At 39.0% G+C, this 25,247-nt stretch overlaps 1 protein-coding gene across 1 annotated transcript in view; it reads left to right on the forward strand.

Annotated features, from left to right (window-relative positions):
• The window catches only part of LOC126470562 (proto-oncogene tyrosine-protein kinase ROS), a 564,149-nt gene that overhangs the window by 329,286 nt on the left and 209,616 nt on the right, over nt 1–25,247 (forward strand). Inside the window, exons 4-6 of the mRNA XM_050098499.1 lie at nt 2,921–3,011; nt 16,507–16,733; nt 22,634–22,873. Of these exons, the coding sequence (XP_049954456.1) occupies nt 2,921–3,011; nt 16,507–16,733; nt 22,634–22,873 (558 nt within the window). The remainder of the gene's footprint in view (nt 1–2,920; nt 3,012–16,506; nt 16,734–22,633; nt 22,874–25,247) is intronic.

Consider the following 25,247-nt stretch of genomic DNA (forward strand, 5'->3'; position numbering starts at 1 on the left):
AATTGTGCCGCTATGATCAGTCAATTACCGGCATAAGATTGAGATGCTGTTACAAGATCCAGTTTACAAACCAGTACATAAGGATCATACACCAACCGTGAATAGGAACACCATCTCACTCCAAAACAACTCAGGCATGGACAAAGATATGCTCTGAAGACTGTACCCTAGAGCACTTATACCACCGTGGATATATGGTGTCCCAAAGTAACACAAGAAGGAAGTTCCTCTATGACCAGTGTGGACATGATAAATTCACCAACGTATGAAATAGCTAAACACCTGGTGCAGTTACTAAATCCTCTTGGGGGTCACTGCACACATCATGTCAGAAACTCAGCTGGGTTTGTAAAGGTACATTAGGGGATACATCTGGACAAGGATAATCTCCTGGTCAGTTTTGACATCACGTCTCTCTTCATACGAGTACTGCTAAAGGATTCCTTGGCATTACTAGGGAGCCACTTTGATGAAGACACTGTGGAACTGTTCTGCCATGCATTCACTACCACAAACTTCCAGTGTGCTGGAAAGTTCTAGCAGCAGTTAGTTGGAGTCACTATGGGATCCATCTTGCGCCAGGCATCAAAATCCTGTACATGGAACACTTTGATGGAATGGTTATCAGAATAGTGTGTCTGAACCCAAAGACATTTTGCCGATATGTGAATGACACATTCCTGCTGTGGCCACATGGATAAGAAAACCTACAGCAATTTCTTGACCTCCTTAATATATAGTTCACCATGGAGGTAGAAGAAAATAGATGCCTGCATTTTCTCTATATGCCGATAATGAAATGAAATGATTGTATGGCATTGTTGGCTGGGAGGCCCCATGCGGGGAAGTGAGGCCGCCATATTGCAAGTCCTTTTTAGCTGACGCCACTTTGGCGACTTGCGAGCTAATGATGATGAAATGATGATGAAGGACACACAACACCCAGTCACCACGAGGCAGAGAAAATCCCTGACCCCACCGGGAATCAAACCCGGGACCCCGTCCGCAGGAAACGAGAACGCTACCGCAAGACCACGAGCTGCGGACTATGCTGATAATGAATAAAACTGATGGCACACTGGGACATTCTGTCTATAGAAAAAAAGACACACGTAAACCTGTACCTAAATGCCAGTAACTGCCACCATCCAGCATAGTGCAAATCTATGCTCGCCACCCTGATGCTCAGAGCATGAGACATATGTGACAAGGAGAGTCTACCCACCAAGTTTCAGCATCTGAGGGAAATCTTCACAAGAACAGCTACTTGGAAGCACAGGTAAGACACACTCTCCAACCAAGTGAGAAGAAGAAAGAAGATGATACAGAAGAAGACATAAATTGCCTGAATTCCTTCCGTATGTTAGCCTGCCCATGCCATAGATTGCCAGGCTATTGGAGAAGAACAGCATTAAAACCATTTTCCACTAATTGGCTAAACTCAAAAATATGCTTGGCCCAATGGAAGACAAACTAGGACTACAGACACCAGCATTAGTCTCCAGCATTAGCTGTGGATGTGACAAGCAGTATATTGGCCAGAAGCAATGGTGTATTTCGCAGTGCTGCCCAGAATGCGCCTTGGACAAATGGGCAAATCTGCAGTGGCAGAGCACAGCCTCAATGAAGGTCATATGTTTGATTTTGAACAGACAGTGGCATTGTGCTGGACGAATGATTTCTGTCACTCGATCATCAAATGAGGCAGTGGTGATACAGATCTACGATGATCTTGTCAACCAGGATAGTGGTTTACATCTGCACTCTGCATGGTATGTAGTGCTAGAAAGAATACATCAAGAGTGCTCCAGTGTGAAAGCAGCAAAGACAGTGGATGGAATGGACAGGCAGCACCAGGATGCGATGCCAGGACCCTACAACACACCGGGGGGTAATCTGCTCTACTTCTGCTGGTAGCAGGTTAAAAAAAGACACTTTCTGATTGTAGAGTTTCAAATGAAATGATTATTTTTCATTCATTTTGAATTTATAGAGGAAGATAATTTCATTATAACTGAAAATCCCATTTCTGGGCTGTTTTTATTTCATGGAGTGAAATAGCATGCATCAAACCATCATCTATCTGCAGATCCCCACCACCACCGTCTGTGAAACCCCTTCCAGAGGTACATGGTTGGCCCAGTCACTGCAGACAAGGAGGAGGAGCCAGCATCCAGCATCTGTAAAGACACAAACTTGACATAAACCCAACACCTCACCTGAAGTTGAATAATGAATAGGAAACTTGTTGAACTGTTGCCACAGAATGACGCCTTGACTCAGCAGATAAATATTTTTTGTAAAGACTTATGGGTGTCATAAAGGGCAAGACTGAGACCCTTGGCATGATAGTTAATGACACAACTATGTAAATTTTCATTTATTTTCTAGTACTAGACTGTGAGACACTAATGTACATAAATCCAATTTTGAGATTGCTATTTTACTTCTTGTAATCTGCTCTACTTCTGCTGTAGCAGATTAAAAAAGTCACTTCCTGATTGTAGAGTTTGAAATGAAATGATTATTTTTCATCCATTTTGAAGTTATAGAGGAACATAATTTCATTATAACTGAAAATCACCTTTCTGAGCTGTTTTTATTTAATGGTGTGAAAGAGCATTCATTAAACTATCATCCACAAATTATATTGAAGTATTGTATTTGATTCTTCCAAAAAATGTCAGACTGTTAGCTTTGCTTGTCGAAGTGATTCCAAGTGACCAATGACTCATTTCGTAATTTCTCTGTCAACATTGAGTATACTCTCACGTACACCAGTAATGTCATTCATGTTGATAAAGTTTCCTGTGCATGTTTGACTGCACCTTTAGTCCTCCCAATTGTATGATATTGGTAATACTAATTTTCAAAACTTATGCAAATGAAATTAATTGTGTCACACTATTCTTTGTTGTAGAATGGCACTCAGACCTTATTGCCGCCAAAGCAGCTTTACTGTTTCATTGGTTGCAATGATGCGCTTAGTCGCTATTTTCAGTTATTAAAAGGTAAGTGCTGTTATGAGGCAATTATTTCCTGAATTAATTTAACAGTAAAGTGCTTATCATGAACCAAGCACCAGTAACCTTTTTCCTTATATTTTTCATTTCACTGATCAGCATAATGCTTTTTATAAATAAAGTTACTGTTTTTATAGCAATCTGTGTTATTCTACCCACATAAATAAATTTTCAAAATCTTGTAGTGTATGAGCTCTTTCTCTATTTCCTTTTTTTTATTAATGACCCATAAAATCATAAGTTCCAATTACGGAAGGTGCGGAAAATCATGACTGGACCATGGAACAAATATAAAAGTTGCTTCATCATATGATTGGAGCCTCCTATTAGTTTCCTCCAGTGTTTGCGGCAGTGGTATTCCATCTCCCAGGAGAATACACACTCAAAACACGCACAGTGACTTGGATGCAAGCCAGTAGTGAGATCATTATGCTATAGGACCATGTAGATATGTCTGCCTTGGACATGTGTTTGTTATAGATGCCACCATGAAAATTTTGTACCATGTCAGTATTACTGCTAACGTCTTCCTCACCAACCATTGGAGTTTCAAACAAAATGGTTGCTTGTAGTATAACGCTGGAATTAGGCAAGTGTGGCCTGATGAGTGCGGTGATATCCTGACACATTATGCACTGCCTATAAATACTGCTAAACAGTTATTGAATGCCAGTTCAAAGCTTACAAATGACATTCTCATAATACATATGAATTGGTGGTATGTGCTTGGTCACCTGGTAGTAGTTACCTGTAGCCATGTGCTAAAAACTGTTGGAACCCAAATCCCAAATAATTGCAACTGTTTTTGTGCAAATAGTGAGTTACCTTAGTAGTTTTATGGTCATAATGTTGTAACTGATTGGTATACTTCCATTAGTTATAATATTTACATAATAATGTGTTATATCAGGATCACTTAATAATTATAATGTTTACATTACTGGTTTTGGCATTTTGGCAGTTGGTTGCCGTTATCAGATGTGATTAATCCACTGCAAGCTTCATCATGATACATATATAAAAATTCCAGTTATGCTCTTTGAACATCGTCATATAAAATATGTCAGTGAGTTATATACCATGTCGTCACATATTCAAAGACTCTTAAATATGTGATGACATGATGTTGATTTATTGACATATTTAATACTACCTCATGATTTTCAGAGTGAATAGTTGGATTTTGTATCATGCTGAAGCTGTTAAATGATTAATCACATCTGAAGATGCCAATTAGTTGCCGATACTGGTAGTGTGAGAATTATGGGGTTAATTCAAATGAACGCTGGTCAGTGTGTTTACATTTGCCTTACACGTAAGGTGGCACCATGTAACTGCGGGTATGGTGACATCATCTATTGGTAGAGAGACTGACGCATGCACACTGTTTGATGTTACCAGTGTGGTTTCATGCCGAAGAGAAGGTGGTCACACAAGTTATCATCCACTACCAAACCTGCAGGCAAGTAAGCAAGAACGAGGAGTGTTGTGGAATGGTGCAAATGATTCCTTGAGGGCCGCGTGTCACTGGAAGACAATACTCGTCCTGGACGGGCTCAGCGTGTCATCACACCAGAAATGGTTGCGAAAGTGAATTCTTTAGTCTTGGACAAGCGCAGAATCACCATGGACAAGATCCGTTGGTTACTGGGTATTAACTTGGGCACCACCCACACCATAATGCTCCAACACTTGAACTTTTGAAAAATCTGTATGCAGTGGGTTCACCACCAACTGACCACCGAATAGCATACTACTTGAATGGCGCTGTCGTTGAGTCATCTGCAACATTATCATGAGGAGGAATATGGCTTTCTGTCATGTATTGTCACACGCAACGAAACATGGTGTCACCATTTTGGACTGGAAAGCAAGCATCAGAGCAAGCAGTGGAAACGTGTGGCTTCACTACCTCCAAAGAAATCGGAGGCCATGCTCACCTGTTCTGGTGAGGTCATGATGTCCTTCTTTTTTAACCCCAAGGGTCCCACTGCTTGTCAAGTTCCTGGAACAGGGAACCTCCATCAATGCCCAGTGTTATCAGTCCACTTTACAGAACCTTAGACAAGCCATCAAATTGAAAAGCCAAGGCATGTTGTCCAATGGCATTATCATCCTGCATGGTAATGCCCACCCACACATGGCCAATGTGATGAAGACGACATTGCAACAGTTTCAGTGGGAAATGCTGGAACATCCATCGTACATTCCCGACCCTTCACCTTGTGACTTTCATGCGTTTGGACCTCTAAAACAAGCTGTTCGCGGACATGGGTTCGCAGTGGAAAACAAAGTGTGTGACCGGGTCCAGGCCTGGATCCAACAGCAGCCTACTAGCTTCTTCATGGATGGAATTGACCAGCTAGTGTCGCAGTGTGATAAATGTGCAAACAGTTTTGGTGGCTGTTTTTGAGTATGTATACTGTGTATAACTATATTTTTCAGTTAATAAAATCATTGCCATTACTTTACACTAATCACTGGGTTTCATTTGAATGCCCCTTATATAATTATTAAGCATTCTTTATGAAAAAAATTATTATTAAAACATTTAAAAGGTCACGTACATCCATTTGGCAACACATCAGTTTCTAAAAAGTTGTATCATTTTTCTGTCTCATATATTACTTTTTGGTTTTGATGTAGGAACTGCTAATATTAAAATTCAAGATTCATTGCCTTTGACCTTGTATATTATCATAGCTACTAAAATTGTTCCAGTTATGGCATTTTTCAGTGAAATTCCCTTCTTCCTTGTATCATATTTTTAGTTCTTGTCATTACTTTTGTTTTTCGGTTCTATTAAGTTCACCATGTTCATTGCAGTAAGCGTAAATATTATAACTTATCTCGATTTAAAGTGAGTACTTCTGCGACAAAGTGAAATTACTTTTCAACATAGTGTTTAAAAATGTGTCTCATATTGTACAGGACATGTTCAGTGTGGTTGATAATCTCACACATCCTTAACGCTCTTCCTCAAAGAATCACAAACTCACATAGATACACCTGATTGCCACCTGAGATGTGCACATATGTGTCATATACACCCCTGTGCAATGTGTGCATTGTCAATGCATGTGAAATACACCACTGCATTAAATTATCCTATGGTCAGAAATCTAAAGTATTAAGGCCAGGTGAATGGGATTGCCATTTGACTGGACTTTTTTGATCAGTCTATCACTAATGCAATGTTTGTGTTGGGCACTGTCATATTACGTGTAGAGAAGTGGGTTAAGCCCCTTTGTCCATAAATCACATCAGTTGTCTTTCTGCAGAGATAACATACTCCAATACTGCAGGTAATTTGTTGCACTGAAACTATTTGTCTGGTAAAGTTTATGGTTCTATGAGTAGGTCACCCACAATTACTGCCCGAACATTATACTTAAGTGAACCTACTGTCTTCCCTCTATAATTGCTCGAGGCTTTGCATCTGCTCGCATGTGTTTAATGTAGTAATTTATTATCCAATTTTATGTGAATACTGCCTCATCCTTAAATAAAATGCAAGCTGTGAACTGTACATCTTCAGTGTTTCATCGTACAGTCTGTTGGCAGAACTGTAATCTGACTTTGTGGGGTTTTGCTATAAGAAGTTGATGTGGATAAAATAACTGTTGCAGAATTGACAATGCAAATGTATGGTTTGTGCCTTTGGCAGCTCATATTTTGAGTACATATTATCAGTTTCATCTTTGCTTGTTGGATCACTAATTCTTTCATGTCACACGTACAAATTGGGCAAGGCTTTTTGCAATTGCTTTTCCTTGCTGTGAATGATCCTTTTGTCTTCAAATCATTTGAATAACCTGCTGAACATTTTTTCTGATGGAGTATGGCGTTGAGGACACTGTTCTGTGTACATATACATAAGTGTCAGTTAACACCACTGACTAAACAGTAGCAGCTTATGATATCTGCCATTTACCATATGAAATAAGATGATTTCATATCAGTGTTTACATTATTCACAGTCCATTGATTATATAATCTTGTTCTGATGTCAGCACAACTTCAAAATTATACATATGGGATGGCTGTCTGACAACAACATTACAGTGAGATGAGTAAGTAGAGAGACAAACACAACCCAAAATAAATGAGCAGTAAACATCTATAGAGAGACAGCCTTCACCTCTGCTTATTGACTATTCTTGATGCAAGAAAAATGACCCATATCTTAAAAAGTACTTGTTTCCAGACATATGTTTTGTGGATTTGTTTCCTACTTTTGATCACTACTACCTCCTGTAAGAATATGAGACACTTTTTAAAAACACCCTGTTGAAAAAAAGGCACTGAAAATGTAAGTGAATAAAATCTGCCAAAATAAACCAATCTAATCCAAAACAGCATGTACTGCACAGGTGCTAGATATAAGAAATTAGGGAGAACAACTAAAAAAACTGGCATAGAATGCACACATAGTGTTTAAAATGGGAAGGGGAAGCATTCAGTGATCAAAATCTGTATTTATTTTATATATAAACCAATCAATGCTCTTATTAAAGTTCAAGTGTCTGCCTGGACAGCTTCTGTGTTGTACTGCCATTAAATGAGTTTGGTATATCTGTCCCTTGATTCACTCAATTCATGAATTGTTGAGCTGGTCAGCTGGATAGAAATATACCATGGTTAAGAACTGCAAAAAATACATTAACTTAAGATCTAATAAGATATAAGTGTAATTTAAATTACATAGGGCGAACCCGAGCCCCACTGACAAAATTTCGGATGTTTTCAGGTATATTTTCTGAGTAACTGATAATAACAGACCCATGGTCTGCAGTTGCTTGTTACACAGTAACTGCATATTTTTTTATCTGCACTGTCCAGTCACATTAGTGTGACCACCTGTCAAAAGCATGAACAACCACTAGATATGTGGGAAGAGAACCAGTGAGGTTCTGGAAGGTACTGACAGGGATGTGAAGCTACGCCGATTCCAGTGCCATGGCCAGCCTGTACTATGTTTCTTGGTCGAGGATCCGTGATGTGTGCAGCCTGATTGAGGTGATCCCACAGATACTCAATTGGGTTTAAATTCGGCAAGTGTGATGGCCAGGGGAGTATGGTAAACTCATTCTGGTGCTCATCAAACAACACACGTACACTATGAGCTGTGTGACATGTTGCATTGTCCTGCTGGTAGATGCCATTGTGCTGAAGACAAGCAAACTGCGTGTATGGTTGGACATGGTCCCCAAGGATAGATGCACCATTATGTTAATCCATTGTGCCTTCCAGAATGATTGAGGTGACCCAGGGAATTCATCCCCTAGACCATAACACATGCAGTGTTTTTGGTTTCAAACTTTTCACATCATAGATGCCAATGGCCCTCTGTCTGATGGAGCATAAAACGTGATTCATCTGAAAGGCCACCTGTTACCATTCAGTGGATGTCCAGTTGCTGCATTGCCATGCAAATTGTAGCCTTCGTTGCCAAAGAACAGTGGCCAGCATGGGGGTGTGAACCAGGTGCCTGCTGTGGTGGCCCATTTGCAGCAATGATTGCTGAATGGCCATTGACAAGAGACGTTAGAAGCCCCTTGGTTCATCTGGACATCAGTTGTTCAACAGTTGCAAGTCTATTTGCCTGTACACATCTCTGCAAGCCTCGTTCACCCCTGTCATCCATGGCCTGTGGTCCATGAAACCTGCCTACGCGCCGGTTTTGGATGGTGCCATTTTGCCATGCTTGGTGTACTTTAATCACAGAGGCATGTGAACAGTTTACAGACTTAGCTGTTTCGGATCACTCCATTTCCATGTTACAACAATGACTGCTCTGTTTTCTGCATCCACTCGATGCACTTTATATACCCTCCATTACCGGTGCTGCCACCTGCCATCTGTGAGTGGTTATTGCACATTGATGTGGAACATAGTTCGTGGTCAAATTGATGTGACTCTGTCTATAATGCACTGAAAATATCAGTGCAGCAGTGAAAATATTAACAGTATGCACTCTGTGTCTTCTGTGTGAACCAACTTGTTCCATCAACCCACAGTACTTGTTGTAAATGCCCTCTTTACTCTTTGCCCTCAGGCTTGTGTTCAGTACTGCTCAGTTTTGCCCCATGTTTGTTTTTCTAGCAGTGTTTGTTGTATGTTAGCAATGATACACATATGTTTTGTTGATTGAGTATTACAGGCATTTTGACCATTGTGAAGGTATTATAGCTGATCCTCGGGATGGTGGCATGTCAACATTGTCAGAAGGTTGAACAGCTGGGTGGCGGGGTGATGACGTCCCACAGATAAGCAGCTATCAAAATAAATAATTCATTTTCTATTTGTACATCAGCACTGTGCCGAAATGGGTAGACAACACCGCCATTGTCCCATGTAATGAGGGCTGGCAGCCAGCCAGGTGGCTGCTAGTGATGAGCCAGCTAGCTGAAACATGTGCTCCTGCATTGAGTTCCGATGCCTGCACTCAGGCACATGCCCCTCTTCCACGAGCCACAGCCCCAATGCCAGTGGCACTTTGAGACATACAGGAATCTTGCAGAAGTAGCCAACTCCACAATGAATGATTGCATATGAGCAGCTGAAGCGTGCAGTGAGGTGACATGCCAACCATATTGTCGGAAGGGAGCTGCTGTGCCCGGTGTGTAACCCGCTCCTCCTGGGCAGGATGCTGGCTGATGCTGGTGTGAGCTGGGAAGAATCACTATGCTTTGGCACCAAGTCCAGAGGATGGACTTAGTGCAGGAAGCTGGTACTACAATGGAGACTTGAACCCATGGCTGCTGATGGTGGCTCCATGTCGCCTCCTCGTTTGACAGAGCCCCTTTGTCCTAGTAAACTGCGGGGCTGCCAATGACTTTGTTACAAAATCAACAGCTGCTTATTCCAGATAGCAGCTTACCTGTTTTGCCGATGCACCATTTCTTGTCATGTACGTGGCAACACCACTGAAACCCTGATGGTGGAGGAATCCTCTTGCCTCTGCCATGCATTACTGCTGTGCTGGCACATTACAAAAAATGAGCCTATCAGCTACAGGTGGCTAATGCAGTATTCCATTGCACCTTCTCAGAGATTGTGCCCTCAAAATAGTAGTGGCATGGCACTACACCCGGCCCCTCAGATTTCCATTAAGATAGATCTACACAGTAAATCAAATGTCACTCCCAATTTTCTGTTACACAAATATCTGGCAGCTAATTTTACACAGCTCAGAGTCTGAATTTAACTTACAAATCTTATTTGCCATAGTTCTTCTTACACTACTTAGTTGCTCATGACTACCCACTTAACAGTTCATTAGTTCCTCTGGAAGATGCTTTACGCTTTTATACTCCTCACGCTCTGTCAGTCATGTTCCCTTGGCAGTTCTCTTTTCAAATGTCCATGGCTCATTATGTGACCTCATACTCTCTTAAAAACTAAGAAACACATTTACCTCTGACATTTACATTACAATATTCCTCATTCATTCACTTTTGTGCTCTAGGGATCCAGCCTACCAGAATTTGTTTTACTGATGGATCAGTTTCCTGGGTGGCTTTCCACCTCAAATAGATGAAGGCTGTGCAGAACAGAGTTAGAGCCACTACAGTGCTAGGTATTAAGATGCTCCTGGTCACAGTTACTCGTTGTTGCCCATCCCAACATTGTTTAACATGCTGCACCAACTGTGCTGTTGAAATTCACCCCTCTTGTGCAGCTATTAACCAGTTCAGGGAACAACGAATCAGGTTTGGTTTCAGTGTATGGTTCATGAAGGTTAGTTTCTTCTTCTTTGGGATTATCTGTAGTGGTTTATTTGGCCAGTATAGCCGCGACTATTTGATGTTCATGTATCTCATATCACCATGGTTAGTGGATGGAAAGTTTGCCCTGTTATGTTGCATACTGTCACATTGACCACCCGTCAAAAACCAGAAAACACCTCCTCCAGCCTTCTCACTTCATTCCATAATTCCTGTGCATTAAAAACTAGACCTTGCATCCATTGGTGGCTAGTAATCAACACATCTTATTGACTGGTGAACAGAACTGCTCTTTCCAGATGTTGGTTCTGCAGCACTCCTACTCTGCTCCAGGGGAAGAGGTACAGTACCATCACAATTAGCATCTTTGCCATTCTCGCCCTCACTGTGCACCAACCCGAGGACAGGGACTATCATCATTTTGCCTCACGCCTCGTAAATCTGCGGTGACTATTCTGTACTTGACATAAAAATAAAACTAAATAAACCCTTATTCTAACACATAACATATTCTTGTATGTTCATCCTTCTGATTGGACGTTTGAGGGACTTCGGCCGTACTCCTACATAATAAAATGGAACACCTGCAGCCATCATTTTGATGTTATTTATTATATAGCTACCAGTTTTAGTGAGTCAGTACAACATCTTCAGGCCTTAACTGATGCTGAGGGGGTGAACTCCAATCATATGCATAATCCTGGCAGTGGCCAACATCTATGAACTGGTTTCCATAGAGTGCTGTAACAGAGATCTTGTGTCTGCATCCATCAACTACTAACTGACTGGAGAAACATCAGTTGGCAACTGACGGTTGCAGACACAAGATTGCTGTTACAGTAGCCTACAGAAACCAGTTCATAGATGTGGGCCACTGATAGGATTGTGTATGTGACTGGAGTTCACCCCCTCAGCATCAGTTAAGGCCTAAAGATGATGTATTGAGTCACCTAAATGTGTAGTAACTTAAAAAATAGCATCAAAAGGATGACTGCAGGTATTCCATTTCATTACATAACATATTCATTCACCATTAATATATTACAAATTGATACCTAGCTCATAGTACCCTAAATATTCTCTCTCTCTCTCTCTCTCTCTCTCTCTCTCTCTCTCTCTCTCACACACACACACACACACACACACACACACACACACACACACACACACAAACTAAAATAAAAATAAAGAAAGAAAGAAACTGCTATTTCCTATTATTGCATATGTTGCTTCTTGAACAGGTTCGCCTATGCTTTCACATGTACTCTTCTGCTTCTTGCTTTTTGCCTCTTTCTCTGGCTCTGCAGAGACTACTCAGAGGACCAACTCCACAGCACCTCAGAACTGTCACAGGTCAACTTTGTTGGCAACTGCAGCCTTATGTTGACTGCTGATATAGTTTCTATCACTTGGGAGAGTCCAAAGTACCTTTTGACAGATTGCTTTGTCTCGACCTTCAGTGTGTTAGGGCTCAATAACATCCCCCACTGCCCTACTGTAGAATGCAATAAGCTCCCTTTCCATTTCACAACATCCTCCTGTTTCTCTAGTGCCTTTCTGTTTGCATTACTTGCTTCCACACCTTTCTCACTATTATTGCGAGTCCACAGATTGATTCTCCGTCCTTGCCTTATTTCACCTTAATCATATCAAATGGTGACAGCACTTTCCCTCCATATACCACCATGTTTGGAGACAACCCTGTACTGATGTGGATCTTTAAACTTCTGCAGCAATGACTAATGAAAGATATATATCCTAATCATTATGGAATGAGTTCACATAGTAATTTAACATCCTTCCAATTGTTCCGTACACCTGTTCTGTCCAACTATTTGACTCTAGGTGGAGCGTACTAGTTCTTAATTTCTTCGTGTGTAACAAGTTACATAATACCTTCATCATATCTTATGTGAAGTTTGGTCTGTAATCATCATCTCTGGTACCCCAAACTTTTGTTTCCACCTATTGACAATTGCTTGTGTCACTGCAACTGCTTGTTGGTTCGGCATAAGAATCATCTCTGCTTAGTGAGAGAAGTGATCTGTTAACATCAGCACAAAACGATTCTGCACTGGAGTTGAGTTAAATGGTCCTAACATGCCCCCTCCCCCCCCCCCCCCCCCCCAATCATTTGAGACTGCTTTGATACTTCTGGCAGTCTCTGGAATGGTACTCATTTGTGACTCAAATCTACATGCTGTGCACACTGCACACAATTACCTACATACTGTCCCTTTAACTTAGGCGGCACCACCACCTGCGATCCTACCATAATTACCTTACACAACAGACTGTTACACATTTTGAACTGTGGTTACATCTTGTACAGCTTGCAGTCACTGTCAGCACTCTGCCCTGCTCACCATTCAACAAGGCCATGACCCAGTGCTTGCTCTACTGCTACCTTCTTGCATAATGCATCTACATTTCCATGTTTCTTTCCTAGCTTGTGAAGCACTGTGTAGTCAAACTCACTGAGTCTCAATGCCTACCTTGTTAGTCTGCTGGACAGGTTTTACGACCCTAACAGCCATTTTGGGGCAACATGATCGGTCACTACTTTAAAGTTCTTCTCATAAAAGTAACATCAAAAACACATCATTCCATATATGAGACTAAGCATTTCCTTCTCTGCAACCAAATAGTTTTCATGGCTCTACTAAGATGTCTTGATGCAAAAGTCAAAGGATGTTGCTCACCATAAAACTCTTCACCTAGGACCCTAAAGTGTGATTGTATGCATTGCAAGATTCAGTTCCACAAATGCATCATGGAATTCCTCTGTAGTTCCTCAAACACATCCTGAAATTCCTCTGTCCATACAAACTTTGCACCATTTTTCAGCATTTGTGTAAGTGGTCATGTTATATCAGCAAACCCTCTTATAAGTTTGCTATAGTAGTTTGAGAGTCCCAAGCATGATTGTAGGTTTTTACCCATCTTTGACAAGATAAAAGTTTGCTATAGTAGTTTGAGAGTCCCAAGAATGATTGTAGGTTTTTACTCATCTGTGACAAGATAAAGTCTCGTACTGCCTCCACCAGTCTTGGACTCATTCTGACCCCTTCTTTACTAATCACGTGTTCTAAGTAGCCTACTTCCTCCAAAACAGAAGGACCCTTATCCATATTCAACATCAGATGTGCAGCCCAAAACCTCTTAAATATCTCTCTCAATCATTACGTATGTTCCTCCATGTCTCTTAAGAACACTATTATATCATCCAGGTAAATTAGATACAGCCAAGGCTTCGACTCCCTCAGTATTCTGTATGACAAATGCTCAAACATCACAGGGGCATTCTTCAGCTCAAAAGGCATTCTCCTATACTGATAAAGGCCTCAGGATAACGAAAAATCTTTCTTTGCTCAGTCTTGTGGAACCAGCTCCATCTGATGGTATCCAATTCTTAAACCCATGGTATAGAAATACCAACAAGTGTCTGGTGCAGTTGTCAGATTGATTATTGTTGCTACAATGGCAGATTTCAAGATTTAAGTGAGTCTGAACGTTGTGTTATAGTCGGCACACAAGCGATGGGACACAGCATTTCCAAGGTAGCGATGAATTGGGGATTTTCCCTTATGACCATTTCACGAGTGTACTGTGAATATCAGGAATTCAATCAAACAGCAAATCTCCAACATCGCTGAAGCTGGAAAAAGATCCTGCAAGAACAATGCAATGATGACTGAAGAGACTTGTTTAACATGTCAGAAGTGCAACCTTTCCACAAATTGCTGTAGATTTCAACACTGGGCCATCAACAAGTATCAGCATGTGAACCATTGAATGAAACATCATCAATATGGGCTTTTGGAGCAGAAGCCCCACTCATGTACCCATGATCACCACAGAACACAAAGCTTTAGGTCTTGCCTGGGCCCGTCAACACTGACATTGTACTGTTGGTGACTAGAAACATGTTGCCTCATTGGACGAGTCTTGTTTCAAATTATATTGAGTGGATGGAGTAGGTATGGAGACAACCTCATGCATCCATGGACCCTGCGTGTCAGCAGGGGACTATTCATTCTGGTGGAGCCTCTATAATGGTACGGGGCGTGTGTGCAGTTGGAGTGATATGGGACCCCTGACATGTCTGGATATGACTCTGACAGGTGATACATACGTAAGCATCCTGTCTGATCACCTGCATCGATTCATGTCCATTGTGGATTCCGACGGACTTCCAGCAGGACAATGCAACACCTCACTCATCCAGAATTGCTACAGAGTGGCACCAGCTACACTCTTCTGAGTTTAAACACTTCTGCTGGCCACCAAACTCCCCAGACATGAACATTATTGAGCATATTTTGGATGCCTTGCAACGTGCTGTTCAGAAGAGATGTCTACCCCATCGTACTCTTACAGATTTATGTACAGTCCTGCAGGATTCATGGTGTCAGTTCCCTCCAGCACTACTTCAGAAATTAGTCAAGTTAATGCCACATTGTGATGCGGCATTTGTGCATGCTCGTGGGGTCCTACACGATGTTAGGTAGGTGTACCAGTGTCTTTGCCTCTACAGTGTAATTTCTTAATCTAAGATAGCTAAAAGACTCAGGAGATCAGTGTTTGAATAGATCCTGTATTTCTGACTCACATAAAACTTTTGATTTACCTAAGCATGGTCAATGAACAGGTATAATACATAAGGAATATTTTACCACGTGATTATGTTTGGATTGATACATTTTTGAATAACATAACTTAGTGTGTAAATCTGACAGGAAAATGTCATTTTGGATTTGAGATCTACATTTGCCTTTCATGGGACTTGAGTGGATTCTTTATAGTGTACAGCATGTAAATGATCCTCAACTGTCACCAGTTCTCTGTGACAATAGTCAGAATATCTGTGACAATAGCCAGTAAAGTTGTTTTCCATGAGGTATAATTATGTGAAAAATATTCCAAAAACTAGAAAATTAGCACTTTGCATAATATCTGTGAGCTTAACATGAACTTAATTATCAGCAAACTATTGCATACGGAATGAATCAGTAGTCAGTCATGTAGGTCAGATGTACAGTAATAAATGTTGACAACTATGGAAAATATTGTATCCATTAGAAGGAAAGGCAGGTCGAGACTGCTCAACTGAGAGTTTTGTGGATGTGCAGAAATTCGCTTGCAAATGCACTAGTGTGACTAGTTCTTGGGTTTTTATCAGGTCAGAATGAAAAAATAAATTGACAAAGTATAAAAAAAACCACACACTTAACTGTCAGTTTATCAGCATTTTATGCACACTCTGTAAATGCACAAAAATAAGCACTATATCCAATATGAAAAGTGGCAGTGAAAACACTCCAGAGTTAAGTCTGAGTGTATATTATTCCCTTATACATAAATGATATAATAGTTATCATTTATTGGGTACTATCTGTATATCATATAGGATGGGGCTAGGTGATAAAAAGATGAAGTATTCTATATTATAAATTACATAGCAGCATGCAGAGTATAAATGCATGTACACTTTCAAATGTGCATTTTGCTCAAATGAGGGTGTTGCCTGTGTCTTCTGCCTTTCAAGGCAGCCAACATGTCCACCAGCTTTGCTAGTATGTCAGAATGTGTAGTTTTCAAACAGTGCCAATTTTTCTCAAGTATGATGTACGTGCAATGCCATTTTATGTTATTATGTGGTTTGTATTATATCAAAAATTATTGGAAATATTTATTGATACTTAAAGCTGAATTCAAATTGTAATGTTCTTTCTTTGTGTGGTAACTTGTAGAGAATTTGGGACAATTGCCTGCTCCTGCCCTTGTGGCAGACTCACTAACTGCAACATCCCTGCGACTTGATTGGGATGGTCCACAGCCTCCAAATGCAAGTATCTTCGTGCAGTCGTTTATTGAGGGCTCTTCAGCTCTGCAGTCCTGGCACTACTGTCAGAATCAGACATGGATCTCTCCCTCTACCATTTCAGTAGAAGGCCTCACACCATACACCAAGTACAGAGTGAGCTACTAAACATTTTCCAATTTTTATGTTTCCTTTCTTTGGTAGCTTCAATGCATGATAGCAGTATACATAAATAAGGGAAACAAATAACTGAGAAATATTGTGTTATTTTTAAGAGTATCAGTTTGCTGGTTGCAGTTTCTTTGTCTTATTTGTATGACGATGAAAAAAACCAGGACAGAATATAAATATCTGTATTAGGATAGTTCTTTACTCACTAGACTGAGAAGGCATTTAAAACAGAACACGTGGATCATTCCATGTAAACTCCCCTATGCCTCCCTGCTCAACCGTCTCAGATTTCATTGAAATTTCGTGTGAACATTTGCACATATCCCCAATGAAAATTGGTAAAGTTAAATGTTCATCAAAGTAATACAGACCAAGATATAGTCATTTGTTTGACTCCATGCATGACTTTGCATAGAGTGAGCATGAATTTCTGTCGGCTTTGAGTTGCTATATCTTGGGCAATACTTTGTTGAAAGAATTTAATTTGGGCTGTTTTGCAGAACTTAATGTTTTCTCTCAAGAATAATAATGAAAAGAATTTTACAAGCAATGTACAGCCAGAAAACGTTAGGCAAAATAACCTGAAAACATGTCAAAGTTTGGCTTCTTGACTCTCATTTCATTCACGTCTAACTAGATTTTGTAAAAACATCAAAAATGCAGTATTTTCAACATGATTTTTCAAAAAACTACATTCTATAAAACTCTAAAAACTGGTCTCATTGAAATACCATGGTTTCAACTGCTAAACAATGTGTATTTGATAGTCCAATGTGGGCTAACGATGCTAGATAATTTGAATCAAAATGAGTGTGAAAATCATGCCGTGAAGAAAATGTGATCTTCAGGTTCTTATATCTCATAGAGTAAATGCATGCTGAACATTAAACTTAATATGAAATGGCTTGGTAGCATGAGGATGTGGAATATTAAATTTCATTCACCCACAATTTTCGAGTAATCTACAAGTTTGTCGAAAAGATGATTTTTGTTAAAGGATGAAAAGAACGTATATTTGACATTTTATTTTTGCAAATACTGTCTTGTATTAATGCTTCAAAACCAGTCTCATTTGAAACAACATGTTTTAAGCACCCCCCCCCCCCCTCCCCCACACCCCTAGAACAGTGGGCTTAATTTCCAGCGTGGGCTAAGAATGTTACATAAATTGTGTCAAAGCAGCCAGGAAAATGATGCTGCGAATAAAGTTTTAAATTTTAAACTTTCCTGGCAGATTAAAACGGTGTGCCACACCAAGACTTGAACTCAGGACCTTTGCCTTTTGTGGGCAAGTGCTCTACCAACTGAGCTAACCAAGCTTGGAAAGGCAAAGGTCCCGAGTTCGAGTCTCGGTCCAGCACACAGTTTTAATCTGCCAGGAAAGTTTCATATCAGCGTACACTCCGCTGCAGAGAGAAAATCTCATTCAGGTTTTAAATTTGGTTTCTCATATCTCATTGTCCGTGTTTCAGTGCATGTGGTTTCTGTTTTTAAATTGGCAGATAATATCTCATTATACTTTAGTGGGCCATGGTGACATTGTCATGACCCGTTCAAGAACATGAACTGACAACCCCTTCGTCATAGGGGTCATACAATACCAGACACAAATGTGTTTCTTCATCCAGGTTTCCAAGCCAATAACATTTTTTAATTTAGCTTCCAAAGCCTTGTTCTGGTACCTGCCTTGCAAAGCCATTTGCTAAGTAGCTTATCTCTGATTATCAAATCTGTATGAGTATCTCACATAGGTGTCAAGCAAAAAGTAATATCGGTTTTTATTTTAAGCTTCTTAATATTGCAGTTCACATTTTTCGAAATTTTTGAGCCACTTTCTGCCATTCATTATATGGAAATTGATACAGTTGGTCAGGATGATATTGGAGGAAAAGAGTGTGCGGAAATAAGTTGTTGTTCTGGTACTCTACAAGCATCTTGTTTTTTGGACCAATAAAATGAATGAGCTGAGCACTGAGAATGCGTAAATTTTATCAGAGTATCATTTTGTTCCATTGATATGTCAATAATATTGCTATTTCACTCTTCATTATGATACATAGAGGCAGTGTAACAGCCAGGTAACCATCCTGTCAACTTGAGGCTTAGCATGGCTGCTGACAACAAAATTTATTGCTGACAACAAAATTTATTTTGTCATTAGAAACTTTTTTGATGTGAATTGAGCCCGGGTCAGGTGATACAAATTGGTGATGTTCTCTCATACGGAAAATCATGCTGCTTTCTTGCCATCTTATTTCTCAAAAATTTTGGATTTCTTAGATTTCTTGTTTTGGAATGTATGTATATTTGATGCTGTGTACACTTTGCCACACAAGTTGAACAGATCTTCTGGTGTCAATGTTTGATTCGATGGGGCCTTTGTAGGCTTGTGTTGAGTAGCCAATTGCTTGGTTGTGCCACCAATCCTATCACACAGAAATTTCTGTGACTGGTACTAAAAATGTTACCTTCCATATAGACACTGAAACTGTTTTTGTTGCTACACAGATTAACAAAATTCTTATAATTTTTACATTGTGCAGCTGAGATACAACTGAAATAATATATTTCAGTGATCTTTGAGTTGACAAAAAACCGTTCAATTTTCAAATAAACACATGTACAGTTACTGTATCATGTTGTAAGTGATCTGAAATAATGTAACAATGAACACTTCACAACATTCCCTTGTTGACATAATAACCTACAAAAGGATGTAATGTAGCTTGTGAATTTTCACAAAGAAATCCCTGAGCAGAGTCTTGAACAACAAACTAATAATTTTTAATAAGCCTTTGGAACCTAAATTAAAAGAGCACATCACAGGCTTTGGAACCTCAATAAAGAAACCCACCTGCTGCTAGTACTGCATGACACTTTGGGGATGGGGTTACCAATTAATGTTCTTGAACAGGTAGTGACAGTGTCACCATGGACCACCACAATATTGTGAGATATTACTTGTCAGTTTAAAAACAGAAACCATATGCAATGAAATGCAGATAACATGCTGGTGCAATGTAACCTGTTCCTGTGGTACATTCCCAAACTTTGTCCATCATTATATGGTACTGTTAGCATACATTGAAAAACAGAAAGTGATTGTATAGGTACTTGAAAACATGGTCTTTCCAGTTGTGATCAGTTTGGAATCAGTAATAGAAAACAAATTTTCCAAAAGCACCCTAAAAGTAATCTATTTTTGTAATTTTTATGGAAATCAAAAATGAACTGATTTTGTTGCAGTGTGGAAAGCGGTATGTGAATAATATGTTATATTGGAAAACCTTACACTGCTTAGTTGTTGTTCCAAAATTTCATGTTTATCATGTACTTAATCAAGGAGATGTAAGAAACCAAAGTTAAAACTTTATTCACAGTGCAATTTTTCCAGCTACTTTGTCACAATTTATTTAACATTGTTAGCCCATGTTAGAAATTAAACCCACTGTTCCAGGGGAGAGGTGGTGGGCTCAAAACATGTTATTTAAAATGAGACTGGTTTTGCAGCAGTAAAATAAAGTGGTTTTTGTAAAAGACATGTCAAATACATCCTATTGTGTATTAAGTTTAATGCTTATTTTACTCTACAAGATATCTGAATACGAAGTTTACATTTTTTTGAGTGCCCTTTTAGCATTCAACTTTGATTCAAATTATCTAGCAATATTAGCCCGCATTGATTAATCAAATTAACTTTGTTTTGTGGTTAAAACCAAGGTCTTTCTAATGAGTCCAGTTTGGACAGTTTTACAGAACATAGTTTCTTGCAAAGTCAGGTTGAAAATACCTCGTTGTTGATGTTTTTATAAAATCTTCAAATTTGCTCTTAATTTATTCGGTGTAAGAAAGTGATATGTAAATGAAACTTTGTATTTGAGGACCTTGTATTGTTAGGTCACTGCATGCCAAGTTTAATGTTCATCATACCTTTAATCCCCGAGATATAAGAATCTAAATTTTGACATTTTTTTTGTGCCATCATTTTTGGGAGATTTTGCCTAAAATCTTCTGGCTGAATATCACTTGTAAAATTCTTTTCATTATTATTCTTTAGAGAATGCATTAAGTTGTACAAGATGGTGAAATTTCATTTCTTTCAGCAGAGTAAAGCCCAACATATAACAGCTGAGCTGCCAGAAATTCACGTTCGCTCTGCACAAAGATACACGTATTCCAACAAATGACTATCTCTGGGAGTATTGCTTCAATGAATGTTAAACTTTACCAATGTGTTTGGGGACATCTGCAAATGTGCACATAAAATTTCATTGGAATCCTTGATGGTCAAACAGGAAAATGTTCTGAGATTAGTGACTTGACATGGAATAATCTGCATGTATGTGTAAAGGAAGTTTACTAGTGGGGCTGTTTGACAAAGTCCTCATTTAGAAAGTCACCCCTCTCTCTCTCTCTCTCTCTCTCTCTCTCTCTATCTCTCTCTCTCTCTGTGTGTGTGTGTGTGTGTGTGTGTGTGTGTGTGTGTGTGTGTGTGTGTGTGGTGGGTGGGTGGGTGGGTGGGTGGGTGTGGGTGTGCGTGCGTCTGTGCGTGCCAGCCTGCCTGGGTGCTTTTCGAAGAAGGACCAAGAAATAAAGCTAGGTGATGGTTGTCCTTTCATGTAAAAAAGTCATTTAAGTGTTTTTCATAAACAAAAATGAAATCTAATAATTTTTTCATAATGCGGGGCCACAGTCATAATATATTTCTTTAAAGTCAGTACCACCATTAATCTGTTGTGTATTTACAGTATTACTTTTACACTTACACAATTATGATTTCGGCTTCGAAGTGCTATTATCTGTTTTAAGTGTAAAAAATGGTAGTATGTCATCATAGGCAATTTATAACACTTAAAACACTTGATAATGGCACTTTGAAGCCGAAATCATGATTGTGTAAGTGTAAATGTAACACTGTAAATAAACAACAGTCTAGTGGCAATACTGACTTCAAAGAAAAAAATTGACATGTTTAATAAAAATCATAACTGCAGGAGTTACATACCCATATTGCAAGGAAAGGAAACAGTATGAAATACAGTGAAGTACAACAAAGTAACACAGCATATAATGGTGGCTACCTTACACAATACTGTCAGCTAGCTAATGTTGTCTGCAGCCAAAAACAAAGTACTATTGGTCAAAGCCTTCTGACTTCTACCATTTCAGGGGTAGGGAGTGGGTCAACCAATTTAAAGTTAGCATATTGTGTGTGCCTGTCTACTGCTCTATGTCTCCTCAGTTTGAGAACTATTGGTATATTTTTTAAAAATTTATTTATTATGTATAGTGATGAAGCTGATAATTGTAGGTTACTCATGTTGCAATAGAGAAACATATTTTATGAAATATTGTGACAATTACTGTAAATGGTTTTTGTTAATTACAAGTAATTTAGTACTATTAATATCTGAATAATGTTATAAATTAGTTTGTGCATAAGCTTTCAGTTATTTACAAGACTTCCTATGATAAGCTTATAAAGTTGAAAAATTATAATACACCTTTAATAAAATTGGCAGAAGTAGAAAACCAGCACAGTAACAAGCTTAATAAATGTATTTGGAAGCTGTCAACCAATGTCCTTTGAAAATTCGGTTTCACTTTGCCTACCTCTTTCCTGTTCATGAGTAGTGCCGAATTTTTTGTCAGTGGTTCCTCTTATCAGACACTTAAACTTGATTTATTACAACATCAAGTTCCAATGACTTTTTTCAAGAATTATGAGATTGTACCTCTCAGTTAATCTTGTTATATGATTGTAACATAATTAAATTGAAAGTAATTTCAAAATAATTTAACAAAGAAATTACAAATTCTGTGCATGTTCTGTATTGCTTGAGTTGAAGTGGAAGTAACAGAATTTTTTAAATTTTTTGTTACAGTTTCGGATTGCACTTCTTCTATCACCTCACTTTAGTGAGCCAGTGACATCAGAACCAAGTGTGGTCATCAGTACACTCCCAGCTGGTGTACCATCATCACCGCCACAAATTGTGAGAGCAACAGCTGTTGACAGTAGCCGCATCTCTGTGTCATGGCAGCCCGGTCCCTTTCCCAATGGACCTGTCTTGTCTTATGTGTTACATATCAGCGAAGTGCTAGGGGGCTATTCTGCCCTCAAGGTGAGGTGAAGAGGACCACAAAAGCATGCACACAAGATCTCCTGCACGACAGCGTTTCTTCACTGTTTGAGAAGAATAAACTTTTCTGGCACATTTCCAATCTATTACTTCCACTAACTCTAATCTCTCCTGCAGCCATGGGACTGAGAGAAAAATTGTGTTACCAAAGTATCAAGGTTTAATTGCAAAATGCTGGATGTAGAATTATCTTGTGTGAGAGCATTCCTAAGCTATGTGAAACAGATTATAAGTAACTTGAAGGAGCAGCAGTGATTAGTGACTTAATCATGCAACAGATGTTTTAGAAAATGTATTGTGGCCATATGTCAATAGTAATCAGGGGAGAATGTTTTGTCATACTCATGAGACTTGATATCATAGGGGTACAGACCATTGAAGACAATGAGATATCAAGCTGGAGAAGTGTTTCAAACTGCAGTCTAATGGGGAAAAGAATTGAAGTAGAAATGGAAAGAGAAATGTGAGGAAAGCAGTGATCTGTAAATGTAATGTCATTGACATGTGTGAAGGGAATGTGGGGCCAAAGTTAAGCAGAAAAATTTCACCTTCTTCAAGCAGATTATTAATATTGGAAATGTTTTAGAAGTTTCTCAAGACAAAGTGATTTAGACGAGATATCTCTATGGTGTAAAAGTGGCAATTGGATCTCAAAAGTGTGAAGTCATCCACATAAGTACTAAATGGAATCCATTAAATTTTGGTTATGTGGTAAATCACACAAATGTAAAGGCTGTAAATTCAACTGAATACTTAGAGATTACAGTTACGAATAATGTAAATTGGAGTGATCACATGAATAATGTTGTGGGGAAAGCAAACCAAAGACCCACACCAGATAGGAATGACAGAGGACATAAAAAAAAAATTCAAAGAAGGGCAACTCATTTTCTATTATTGCAAAATAAGGGAAAGAATTCCGCAGATATGATACATGAACTGGAGTGGGAATCATTAAAACAAAGGCGATTTTTGTGCAGCAGGATCTTCTCATGAAATTTCAATGACCAACTTTCCCCTCTGAGTATGAAAATATTTTTCTAGCAGCCACCAACATAGGGAGAAATTATCATCATAATAAAATAAGAGAAATCAGAGCTCGCAAGGAAAGATCTAAGTGTTCATTTTTCCCACACGCTGTTCGAGAGTGGAACGGTAGAGAGATAGCTTGAAGGTGGTTCGATGAAACTACTCCTAGACACTTAATTGTGAATTCAATTTTAAGAATGCACCATTGGAAAATATTATTTAATTGTGTGCAATATTTGTAAGCTGTAACAGTTATCTATTTCTTTGAGACAGACAAGAACCAGCTTCTGAAACAGTAATAACTGGGGCAATGCTCTCTGTCTCTCTCTCTGTCTCTCTCTCTCTCTCTCTCTCTCTCTCTCTCTCTCTCTCTCTCTATCTATCTATCTGTCTATCTATCTATCTCTCCCATCTTTGTCTCACACACACAAAAATTATGGGGCCACTCATATTAGTAAAACCATTGAATAAACAGGCATTATTAGAGATTTGTGGGTGCTGACACGTATTTTGTAGGGTATGACTGTATGAAAAATGAATCTTTTTGGTGAAATAGGAAGAATTCTTCTCATTTTGGTTTCATAAATTTAACAAACCTGATTTTTTTTTAATGTAGTCTATTCGTCTGTAAAAAGAAATAAAATAGACAGTAGGAATAATGGGTATAATGTGTAGTTTCTATAGTGAAGGGAGGAACATCACACCATCTTGGCATCAGATTATGAAAGAGAAATGGTACAGAAAAGGAATCAGAAATAACAGTTAACTGATTGCCAATGTTCCAAATTGAAGGTAGTAAAAATGAACTGCCAAAAATTGATAGGTCAAAAGTAAATGTTGGACTTACTTTGAGGTGCCACAAGATGCAAATGGAAAAAATAGCAAATGTAGTGAAAAACAGAAAAATATTAAAAGGATATGGGTGTGGGAAATGCATAAAAAATAAAGAAAGAAGGAACACATAAAAAAAGAAGACATGTTCTCATATAGCAGCTAAGAGAGAATACAGATTGTAAATACAAAAGGGGAAGAAGAAAGACATTGGAGGAGGTTGAAGAAGTTCAGAGGGAATAAAAAGGCAGGTGGGTGGTACAAGGAGTAAAAATGCAGATGGATGGTAAGAATTGAGTTTTGGGATCTACCTCTAATATCTGGAGTTCAGAAGTTCCAATGTAAAAGACGCAGTCTATGTTGTTCAATTGATGAAATAGATACTTGAATCCCTACCCACTCTGTAAAAGGATTTTAAATGTTCCAGATGTAGAAAGGATGCATTTGTCATTACTGAGAGCTTTGTCCTTATAATAAACTGGAAGTACTTACAAAT

This window comes from Schistocerca serialis, chromosome 3 (assembly GCF_023864345.2).
Source record: "Schistocerca serialis cubense isolate TAMUIC-IGC-003099 chromosome 3, iqSchSeri2.2, whole genome shotgun sequence".
Taxonomy (NCBI): Eukaryota; Metazoa; Arthropoda; class Insecta; order Orthoptera; family Acrididae; genus Schistocerca; species Schistocerca serialis.